Genomic DNA, 12830 nt, shown 5'->3' on the forward strand with positions numbered 1-12830 from the left:
TTTCCCTAACAGTGGAAGAGATGACAGGGATCACGCTTTACCTGCTGCTGTCATCTAAATTCACCTCTGCAAAAGATATGGTGAGAGCCACAGCAGAACAAGGGTCTGGAAGGATGATCTTACACCACAGTAGGTGATTTTGGAGACATGAAAAAGCTTTCCTAATTATGCTGTTTATATTCAAATCTGGTATAACACACAAACATTGAACAAATTACTATTATATGATGACAGCCCCCTCCTTCAAAACAAAGAGTGCGAACGACCCTCTTGTCCTGACCCAGAAGGCCAATTACAACAAAAAAATAAATATAAAAATATATATTCTATGGTTACTAGAAACCAATAGCCATTTTCACTAGCAGGCACTCCATTAGAGAAAACAGCATTCGGTAAGTGTAGACCTTGTTACGTGCAAAACAGAGTATGTAAAGAGCACCAAGGACAAAAGCTCAGTCCAGTTCCTACAGAGGCTATCTTGATTTTTGCCATTACACCTCGATGGTATCTGGACTGAATGCCAAGTGGCCCAAGTGGCCCAGGGTTAAGCAGAAAGGTTAAAGATAGAACCAAGTGCGTAATCCAGGACTAGTTATCTCCAGGAAAACAGGTTGTCCTTCCTGAGCTACTATGCTCCATGACTGTCAGCTTTCTAAACTGCAGTCATGAGAATGTAAACAGCCTTTATATTCAGCACACTGGGTTACAATGGCCTTTCTAGCTCTCTGAGTTTGCCATGGATCATCAACCTACCTCTTTTCTCTGCAGGTCTGTTACAAGGGATGCTATGGCAGGCCAGTCAAAACAGACTGCTAAAATGGTCAGAGTAAGACAAATTACGATTCTAAGTAAGAGATCATAAAAATCTTTCTACCCTCATTGTCATGGAAAAAGCCTTTAGTGAGAAGAGAATAATGGCTCATTATTTTCACTCTCATTATGAAAATTGTAAGCAAGATAGGAAATGGCCCAGTCTTCTTTCCTTTTTGCTAGTGTCTGGAACAGAGTCTCGTGGGCCACCTTCCCCTCCACCATACTGACTTTGGGAAGCAGGCACTATTTGTCACCACTGTCAGAATTACTGCCCTCCATGCAAATGGAGACTACCATATTGATTTTCAGAAATGGGATTGAAAATTAAGAGATATTAAAAATAAGACATCTCAGTATTATCTTTCCCCCAAAAACTACAAAACTACAGAAGAAGCAAATGGGAACCTCAGGGTTTTATCAGCATGTTATTTGCATTCCACAGCATAACTCACAACCCAGTCAAAGAACAAATTAGAATTTGATTCACAGCTGTTGCCATTTTCCCATACACTGTTTGTCAGGCAGGACAAGTCATAGCCAGAGCTTGACATATTTCAGGCAGAGTAACACTGACAGCTGAGAAGAGTTCCTCTGTCCAGGCTGCTAAATGTGAACAAAGCATCATAGCATGGACTCCATTAGACCCACCCACTCAAGCAGAAAAGTTGGCCCACCAGGAGAAAACAAATGGTAAAGGTGAATTTTCAAAATTTTGGAGGTATCCCCATCTGTTACCCTTAAATAAACCAAACAGAAGCAAATACTGTCCCTACATAAAAGGAGATTAATTAGTAGGAAACAAATTTCAGCAGTGGATATATGAACACTCCTGCATGTAAAGGTAGAACTACCCATAACCCTTCTTTTCCTGTGGTAGCTTAGAGAACATTGATAAAAGACTTCACCAGTAACTTTATGGTTCATAATGGAAGTACTTAAAACCTGGAGGAGGAAGAGGAAATAAATATATCATTTTTCAAGCAACAGCTCCTCAAGAAGAAAGGAGATTTTAAGTCCTTGCCCAGATTCTAGAGAAATGATTCATTTTATCTACAGCAGAAATATGACCATCCAGCTTACAAAGCATATTACAGTCGAGCTCAGGCAGAAGTTTGAAGCTTGCAGTGTATAAATACAGGCCAAATTCTTGTGCCTCAACAATGTAGGAAGTCAGACTAGATTATTACAACAGACACCGCCAGCATTAAAATCTGTACTTCTGTGCAAATACAAGTTTTTTGCTAGTACTTGCAGATCCCCTACAGCAATAGAATAAAAGACTAATCTGAAGCCTTCCACCTACAACCCTCCTTTTCACGAAAAACTTAAAAATTAAAAACATGTATGATGCTGTACCACTACCAGATGATCCCACACTTCTAGACAACACTGTTAGAACAAACAAGCAGTCAGTGTTGCAGTTTACAGGTCCTGAAAAAGAAAAAAAAAAGAACTGAGGGACTGCTGTACTATGTTGATATAAATTCTGACTTGCTTCAGCAGGGCCAGGATTTTATTCCAGTTACTCACAAGCATATAGACACTTGTGTGCACATTTCCTATGTCAACAGATTTGCCTCTCACATAACCAGGTGAGGTTACATCCTTACTAATAATTTTGTAACTTCTGGCTGGAAGCATTTTCCTTTTTCTTCCTCACCACTGGCAGCTTCTTTTTTAAAAGAAATTTCATTCTTTTTCTGCCCACACAGTACAAAACTCTTCACTTTTATCCAGTTACACCTGACTTAGGGTTTAATTCTCCTTTTCTTCCTGTATCCAATTCTCTCACCTCAGCTGCTGACCTCAGGTCTCCCTTCGAGTTCCCTCTGGGTCTCTCCTCCAGCTCAGTATTTCATTTTTCCTTCATGTATTCCCTCTTCCCTTCAATCCCTTTCCTTTTCAAACCAAGACACAAAGGAATCACTTCACCCAATACATAACTGAACCTGCCCCTAGAGGGAAGCATAAGAGTTGCTTATCAGAGCACACTTAACCACACAGGGAAAAGGAAGTGAGGAATAATGCCTACGCGTAACTTCATAGAGTTTGTTAGCTATAACTTAACAGTTTTTCAACCTGGAATGTTGAATGAGATTGCAATTTAATACTGCTTGGCATTAAAAAAGCAACACAGTGGCATTTCTAGTTTTTGTTATTTACATACTTTCCATATGGATTTGCCATATCAGCAAAAGTATAGCTCTCTACTCATTGGAAAGGCAAATGTGAACAGTTTAGTCTTCCATCCAGTCTAATGCAGCCAAGATCACAGAATTCATACAATTATAATTAAATAGCTCAACACAGTCACTCAGCTGGAGAGCTCTTTTAAGGTCATTTGCTTCCTTGCTACACTCACTAATAACATCTTGATTTCAACAGAAACACGAAGTTCCTAGATAGGAGTCTGATACTGTTGTCAAGATGAAACAGAACAAAACAAAAAACATACACACATGATGTAACTTCACTTTAGAGGGAGAGACAACAAAATATTCCACATAGTATTAAAGTGGACAATGCCAAAATAATAATCAAGATGCTTCCAGTCTCCAAAGCTGTAGTGTAATCTCTGTCATATGGTATCATCACTCTCCTTCGAATGTCCACCCCAGTAGATTTTTGCCCTTTGTGCACTAAGTGTACAGTCACTAAATCTGATTCTAAGGAATTTGATGACACATGTAAACCTCACAAGGACTTCATTATAAAGCAGTCTGTATATTTTAGGTTATTTTATTGATTATCATTCAAAGCACAGCATGAAGATGAGATGAGGAGCAGAGTATGCATCCTTAGCATACGCCTCCTGGCCTTAGAGCACACACTGGACTTGGTCAGCCTACCATTTTGAAAGCTTATCAAGCTGTTTCATGAAACCTCTCTTCCCTATAGTTGGCACACTTGGAAGAGAAGCTGACAATTTTCTTCCAGTGAAAAACTTTTTGTTTCAAAATTTCAATACAATGAAAACAACAAACATGAGAATGAAACTTCCATCAGAAGCAGTTTCACGATGCTGGGATGGCACAGGATTGAGGGGACAGAAAGAGAGACACAGAGGTACTGTAGCACAGACATCTTGCAAATGACATTTTCTCCATCACAGCCTACAGTTAGTTACAGAAGTTTGATGAAGAAATGGGAGGATGAGGTATATTTTTGATCATCACTAGTTACATTTTGAAGGTTAATGCTGCAATCTGCAAATCCATTCAACTTTCACAGCAGTGCAATGCTAAATCTTGACAGACATAAGAGATGGTTGTTAAAAATAACCCCACATTTGCAATGCATTATGTAATTTCATACTCATTACACCTTAGCATATTCAATTTCTTAAGCAAACAAACATTCAAAGAAACCAAAAGTAGCATATTTTCTGCAGCTTTGTTACCTTTCATGGAATGTAAATAAAATAACTGTTAGAAAAGACTTGTATTATTCCTACTAACCCTTTCATTTCCAAAATAAAGTCATGACTTGCACTGCCTCATACAATGAACACAGCAGAGTCAAGCCTCATTAGTAGAAAAACAGTCCTCTCAGTTTCAGTGCCACTTATATTCTTCCATTCCCAGGTTTCCCCACCCAAACATAGTTCATTCTCTAAGGCAATTATCAACAGCCTCCTGATTTCTTTCTCCCTTTCTTCTCTTTTGCAAGCACTGAAAGTAATCAGGTGTTTAAAATAAACACACACACTGCTATCCCATTATGATCCTTGGACCCTTAGGGCAATATTTCAGTTGCAAATGTTGTGAGATATTAGACTAACACTCAAAACTATGGCTGCTCTCACCTTTTATTTGTGCTATTCCTCTAATGAATTAATTATCTACATCCCACAGTAACTGTATGTTGGGTGTTAACAGCCCCACCTAGCCCCACTCCTGTCCTACCAGCTCCTAAGAAGAAAATCAACTCTCCAACAGCCAAAACCAGTACACTGGGGCTTTTGTCACAAGTCTAGAAAGAAATTTCAGAAGATTCCATAAAAGGAATAACAGCCCAAAGCAGTGGTGAATATTGAAGTTCACTCCTACAAAGCATGTCAGGAAAGGCAGAAAGTTAGTTTCAAAAATAGCAAGCATATCCCTTATAAAAAAACCCAAAAAAACAGAATAAACAAAAAAACCCAAACCAACCAAACATAAAAAACAACCAACCACACACAAAAAACAACCCTAAACCAACAACAACAAGAGCAAAGCAACCAAAGAAAACCACACACACACACAAAAACAACAAAAAAAAAACCCAAATCAAATACAACCAAAAACCCAACAACCCTAAACCAATCAAATAAACCACAAAAATCCACAAATAAGAGCCATAACACTGGCTCACAGGTTTTTATGGACTCTATATCTAGAGGCCTTCCAACACTTTTGGAATCTTGTCTTGACAGCAAGAGTTCAGACAAGTTCAGACACACATGATGAAAACTGACCCCATACACTCCTTCAACCCAACAACCCTAAACCAATCAAATAAACCACAAAAATCCACAAATAAGAGCCATAACACTGGCTCACAGGTTTTTATGGACTCTATATCTAGAGGCCTTCCAACACTTTTGGAATCTTGTCTTGACAGCAAGAGTTCAGACAAGTTCAGACACACATGATGAAAACTGACCCCATACACTCCTTCCCTCTCCAACACTGTTGTCTTTTGGGGTACCAGAACAGATGCTAAGTTCTGCTGAGATAAAAATATCTGCCCATTAGACAAGAAATAGGGCCAGTCATATATCCCAGATTAAACATGCATTGATCCAACCACATCATAGTGCCACACCGCCCTTCTAAACACTGATCTCCTCCCCTCACTCATCCCACAACATCAGAACTAGAAACGCAACATTTTCAATCAAGACCTGACTATATACACCATTCAAAACACCAAATGGGCTACATGAATGACCTCAAAATCTGGCTTCAGCCTCTAAACTGCCAGGAGATGCAGCTCAGCAGCCCACACTGCTGCTAGTATCTCTTCTTGGCCAGATGCCAAGATGGCCCCATCTTGGCCAGATGGGGAACTCATCATCATCCACTTGCTGAATGCCAGATAGCAACTGTGTAATGGTTGAGCAGCATGAGTCATATACCCAGCAGTCAGGTTCAGGAGGAAAGCACAGGAGCACTCGATGCCAGGCGGCTATGGCAGCAAAAGCAGGAAGCAAAGTGTTTTAAAAATAAGAAAGAGTTCAGCAGAATGAGGCATGCTAAAAACAACCTCCAAAAAAACCGCCCAAAACAGCCATTCTTCCCTCCTTGCTCCTTTCTTTTGGTCAGGGAATCTGATTATATATATACATACACACACACATATACATAAACATAGATAATCTACATATGTATACATATCTGCTTCCCTATCCACTCACTTTCAGTAAAAAGAAATTAAAAGAAATTAACAAAATCAAGTAAACGGAAGAAGAATAAAATAATGTAACTATGAAATCACAGATATTTCTGCACTATGGAGAACCCAAAATGCATCCCAAGCATCAAGATTATTTAAATGGATGAATTACCTGCAAAGCTAAGTTAACTGGAAGTCTCCATGGCATTGGATGTTTGGTGATGGTCACACCACGCTTGCTCTTATTATTTGAACTCACGCAATCTTCAGTGTGTGAGCATGGGGTTTTTTTGTTTAAGAGTCTGTAAGCTGCATCTGCTTCTCAAAAACTATGTCAGATCAAAAGCTGGAGATACAAAACTAAATGGCACAGTAGATCTATTTCACTCTCAAATTCCATAATTATAGGGGGGGAAAAAAAAAAAAAAGCATGATGGACATATTTTGGAGTTCAGCTACGTTTAAGGCTTACTTCTGCTATTTCTGACTGATCTTTACTACACTGACTTCTTAAAGTTCACAAAATGCCTTCAAAAATGAGCATCAAGACAAACAGCACTGGAACACAAATGGGAGAGAGAACTGGACTTAAGCTGGTTATTACACAGGACCCTGCTCACCACTGACTTCTGACTTGTCAGCTTTAACCCCCAGAAATACTGGCTATTTTTGAAAGGACAGTGTGAAATACCAGAGGGCTGCGAGCTTTTGCAGTAATAAATGTAAGAACAGCTACCAACACAGACGGGGCTTAGAAATGCTTAGCACCTCTGAAAGCCAAGACACATCTCTTGGCACCCAAAACGTATGCCTTGAAGGCTTGAGCCTTCACCCCCATTTGATTTCAAGTACTTTCTGCAGCTTCTAGGTACAGAGATGCGGAGCATACAAATATGCTGAAGAGATAAGTAGGAATTTGGAAAGCCCTTCTGGTTCTTCTATGAAGAAGGAATGTAAATTACACCAGTTACTATGCCAAAACACTTCACTCATCAACAGGTCTCACGGCTATTACTTTAAAGTCCACAGGGGAAACTCAAAGCCAGCATGACCAACAATTTAAACTATTGAGTCTTGACAATGTGTCCTCTGCACTCAGCCACATTTCTCAGAGTAAAGAGACAACAGCCACACAAGCTCCACAGAACAGCTCACACTGAAGCCTGCAGTAGATGCTTCTGCTACACTGACAAAAGAGCAAAAAATGTATTTTGCCACTGTTCTCATCAGAGGAACAGAAAAGTAGTGACAGGAAAGTAGAAAGACCTGAAAATTACAGGAAGTATCTTAGAACTATGAGAAAGTCTCTTTAGGATAATAATAATAAAAAATCCTAATGAAGAATGGCAGTGACATAGTAAGAAATTCTGTACATAACATTCTAGGTTCCAGTAAGAACAGAAAACACCAAAACACAACCGATAAACTACCCACCAAGGCACAACCTCCCTTGAAAGTCCCAACCAGCCTCCTCTTTACAGCACCAAATCCTTGCTGATATAAAGATACTGTTTCACACAGCTTATAAGGCATGAGTTAATTGCATTAATGCATTCCAAGAAACTCTACTACATTCACGTTTTTCAAAGCACTATATGACTGGCAAGCACTGTCGAGCCTCTTACTTTATTCTCTGTTACGTATATAGCCCTCACAAGTGTTAAACTGCTCTCATCTAACATCTTCTTTCAGGGCTTATTTTCTTGTGGCTGTTCAGTTATCTTTTATGGATCATATTTCAGCCTCTAAAAACACAAAAGAGAAACTGACCAGGAATCAGCCAAGAAGAGAGACTTGCTCAGGTGCTTGGCCTTAGGGAAGAATTTGTCATCTTGAAAATACTGATGTGAACACAGCTCATATTAGTAGCAAAAAACTGCTTGCTGGCAGACAACAGTAAGCTCTCTTAAGCTATTTTCTATGTGATCAATCCACCAACTAAAACACCAACACATCAATTCCTTTTATCTAATTCATTATTTATAATTCATCCACCCAGCCTCCTCAAGCACTTAGTATATATCTAATCTTCACAATACCTGTTCATCAGAGACAAACATGTACTAGGCAGGCAACAATGGACCGGTTCCAATGGGTTACATTGACTCTCCCTTCTCAAAAATCCACAGGATGTGGCAAAGCCTTGACTTAGAGTCATTTCCATCCCAGTCCATTTTAATCTTCTCTAGTATTTCATGCCCTTGCTCAACAGTCTGATCAGAAGTTACACTACTGAAAACACACATGCATATTCCTATCTTAAGGCAGAGCTGATAGAACTCTGTGGGGAAGTTTGTATTTGTTGGAGATTTTTATTTCTTTAGGAAGTAAGACATTTAAATAATGCGCCTCACCAAAATTATTATTCAAGGTCAAAATGGGATTTGGATTCCTAATTCAAATTAACATCAAAGGCAGCTGAATAACAAAACAGTCTCATTTAGCTTCCTGAAGATATACCCAACAGAATTCTGTCAAACTAATTTAAGTATGACATTCCAGACTGAATGTCCAGTCACTGTACTCCCTTGGGGCAAAAGTACCCCAGATGCTCCCAAACACAGCAGGCACACGTTAAGTGGTTACCTGACAACTGCTAGAAACAGCTCCCATACAAACGCTACAGCTGAACCCCATAACTAAGTTGAACAGACTTCAGGAAACTATTATGCTGCCTGCCCAGTGTTCAGTAACAGCAGCCAAACACAAGAGTGAAAGCTATGGATAGGTCAGAATCAAGCCAGAACACAGAAGTAACCCACCCCAACAGTATGGTAAAAACCCCTGAACAAAACTGGTCATAGAGGAAATGCAAAGATAAACTTGTCCTCCCAATTCCCAAGCTAGAATCACTGTCTTCAAAGAAAACATTAAGAACTTCTACAACTCTGGTTTCAAAACCAGCAAGTGGCCTTTTACTTTTTAAGGGGAAATAATAGGAGTATGCAGTTTACACCTTCTTGTGAGCAGACTTCATTCTTCAGCTCCAGAAGGAAAACAAGGACTTAAGCAAGGGCATGGCCACCTTGTTAAACAGCAGTAACACTAGCACAACTTGCCAGTGCAAGCCAGATGCTGCTTTATGGAGAAACAGAAATAAAACTGATTAGGGTACTTACTAGATTCACCATTTCTGAAACCATGCCAGCATCGATCTCAATCAGACATGGCAGATGATCAATCTCTGTCCTCCATTCTTATTCATTATAGATGTGCCTTAGATCATTAACTTCCCCATATATGCTGCAGAGAAGTGCTGATAAATTTTCCTTGTATTCAGCATGTTCTCAAGACACACCAAACTTTACTACTAAACAAGCTGGAACATTTTCCCTGCCATGCAGTACTCTAAATACTCATTCCGCTGCTGCTCTTACAAATATACACATTTTTTCTCCTGAGCTACTTGGCACTTTGCCTTTAATGCTTTCAGTATGTTAACACTGTGGATCTCAGATTCGAGGTGCAGATTAGGGTCACCCAGTAGTAAGATTGTATGCATACCTTTAACTCTAGTATCACAGCATATTCCAGACCATATTCCCAAGCTATGCTACTACACCCAAAAATATTACAACAGAAAGGGTGAATGGCAGATTGAAAGTGGATGAGAAGTCAGGGGCTGATCTGTATTACAGCAGATGATGCAATCAGCACCGGATCATGATGAGAGCAAGTAAGGGACATAGTCAGGATTCTCCACCCTGCACCCATCTTGGCTGTATCTCTGGTCATTGCCATTGCTCAGTTTTCAAGGCTACTATTTTACACTTGTTAAGAACCAAGCTGTCACAGTGCTGATCTTTAAAAAATACCAAGCACAGATAAACTTCTATCTAACTTGTACATCATGCAGACGGGCTTCAGCCAAAAATATGGCACAGTGTGCTGATCTGAAGTCTGGCAGTATCTTGTTAGCAGAGAATGAAGCGTAAACTCAAGATTACTGAGCTTACTGTCTGAGGATGTGTGGCAGAACCACACCAAGGACCCCAGAACCAAAGTTTTTATTAAAATTCTGTAGTGCAGCCTTCATGCTGTGAAACACTGCACAACACTGAGTGCACTGTTACTGACAAGTCTAGTGTTAAGAGCTTACTTCATCATAGCTACACCAGTGAAAGTACTTGCTTTAGTTAAAAAGATTAGGATTTACAGTGGGGAAAAAAAAACCAACCAAACAAAACAACTACAACATTAAGAACACTGGAGGAAGAAGAGGTAGGCATATCTGTAAAGAGGCAACAGGTAAGTGAAAAAGGAAGAAATATGGTAACAGCTGACTAATTCATAGGGAATGAGAACAGTACTTAAAACCAGAGAGACTATATACACTAATAAAGATGAAGAATGATAAATGGGAAGATAAATTGGAAGATAAACACCCTAGTTTTCTCCAACCACAATGCCAAATAAACATAATCTAATTCTAAAGCAGCTACTGGGAGTTACTCATCCAGCTCTTCTCAGCTGCCCAGTCTGTGTTGGAAATGCATGTGTCCGGGACTGGTCATGTCAGACCTGTTCTAGATCCATCTCCCACTAACTGAAGGCTCCTTGTGGACTGCAGCTGACACTATTATAGAGCAGCAAAAAGAACTACTCCTATTCCTTCCCTATATGGTGATTGTTTTGGAATAACTAGTTCTTCAATCCCTAATTTTCCTTGCTCAGAGCTTCACCAAGCATATCTGTAAGGAGCAGCAGGGAGTAAGGAAGTAATAAAAATAATCCAATAAAAGTAATACTGTGGTAAAAAGTGTTACCTCTTTCAGCAGCTAATAGTGGATATCTAGGAGGACTACAGGACAGGCCAATTTTATAGCAGTACTCGTACATACTGTCTTGTAAACTTACTCATCTCTGACTGAAGTACTTCTGAATAAGAAGGGGTACCTTTGCATCTGATAGACTTCAATCAATTTCTTCCATGGATTTGCTGAGGTGCTTTATGAACCCACGCAAACTTTTAGTACCCATTACACTCTCTAATAAGGCAAGCATTTTAACTCTATGTAGCATGAAATAACATCCTCCTGTTTTGAGAAATGCACTTGCTGCTTTCTTTTGATGCTTCCTTATGTTTCTGCCAGAAGGGGCAGTGAACAATTTTGCCTGTTTACTTTCTTCAATCAGAATTTCTCGCAATCAGAATTTCCAAAATGAGATATTAACTAAACAGCTCTATAACCTAGGGCAGTGCAACCTCCCTCGATTTATAGGTGTACAAATGGAGGCAGGGAGAAGGGGGAAGAGTTACTCAAGATAACCTAGCAGGTTAAAGGAAGAAGTAGGGATAGAAACTGTATTCTTTTAGTTCCTGCCCAGTGTCCTAGCTATATGATGATACAGCCTTTCATTTTCTAGAATATTTATTTACAGTAAACAAAAACTGATCTAGATTTAAAACAAAACACATTGAAAAGACTGAGAACCATCATCACTTACATTGAAGGCTGTAATTTAGAAGGAAAAGTATTTAGAATAGAAGACAGCCCTCCTTTCTAACAGTGTTACCATTACACATACTAATGCCCATTTCATTCATGTATAGAGGCCAAGGGCTCATCAGCAAATTATCTCTTACTACTATCCTAGATACTTATATCTATAAACTAAAGAAACCACATAGATTCAGCCCTCTCTCCTGTCTACCTCACTTTTAATTCAAACTTTTACTTCAATTTTACAAATACTCCACAGGATTCAACACCAAATGTTCTTACCTTAGCTGATATGGAGGTATCTTCACAGCAGCATCAGGAGAATTCAAGATTTCTGTATAACCAAGGAAAACAATACAGCTCTTAAAAGAAGCTTCTGAGTTCAAACATAGTAATGCATCTGGCTACAATCTCTGAATCAATGATCCTGAAGTTTATACGTACTCCAGCTGGCAGAAAAACAATCTCTGCTGCTCCTGAGTCTCCAACAATTTGCATAATCTTTCAGGACAGTGGAAGCCCAATGAGAAGGCACCAAGTACCACCTTTTCCTCATTGAACTCCCTTTCACACATCAGCACTTTGGCAGCACTTACAACAAAACTGGAACAGTATAGGGGATATTAGCATGGCTGCTGTGCCAGGATAACACACAAGTAAGGAAGCAAGCCATGGAATATCAAGCTGAAAGGCCAGTAATAAAGACAGCAACAGGTATGAACTACCACAGAGTGCTGTAACTATGTATGGAGGAAAAAGAAACATTTAAAGCAATTTTACATATCAACATTTATACTGATGCTAGTTATGGGTCTTGCTGACTAGTGCTCTAGGTAATTAGCATCAGAAACACTTCGAGTCACAGCCAATCTCTGGAAATGGGTGAATGCTGAATGTACCCAGGCTCATATTCCCTTCAAGAAACAACTCATATTGCTGATCATTATTTCCACTCTACAGCAAGGATAAAAGCGCTCATTGAATCAATTTTTTAAAAAATGCAGCTTTTAAAATAGATACCCGAACGTAGGTCAGCAGTGAAAACTGTACTGGAGAGGTTTTTCTTACGACTCTTTGGGGGCGCGGGCATTTAGAGAAAAGACCCCCCTCCCCAACACACGCAGAAACTGACAGCTCCCGGTACCCACAGAGACTGACAGCTCCCGGTACCCACAGAGACTGACAGACAGCTCCCGG

The 12830-nt window shown here is 39.6% G+C and overlaps 1 protein-coding gene across 1 annotated transcript in view; it reads right to left on the reverse strand.

Moving 5' to 3' along the window:
* KIAA1244 (KIAA1244 ortholog) overlaps window positions 1-12830 on the reverse strand; it is a 115515-nt gene that overhangs the window by 69405 nt on the left and 33280 nt on the right. The window contains exon 2 of the mRNA XM_010001754.1: window positions 11916-11967. Within this exon, the coding sequence (XP_010000056.1) occupies window positions 11916-11967 (52 nt within the window). The remainder of the gene's footprint in view (window positions 1-11915; window positions 11968-12830) is intronic.

This window comes from Chaetura pelagica, unplaced genomic scaffold (assembly GCF_000747805.2).
Source record: "Chaetura pelagica isolate M959 unplaced genomic scaffold, ChaPel_1.0 scaffold307, whole genome shotgun sequence".
NCBI classification, from domain to species: domain Eukaryota; kingdom Metazoa; phylum Chordata; class Aves; order Apodiformes; family Apodidae; genus Chaetura; species Chaetura pelagica.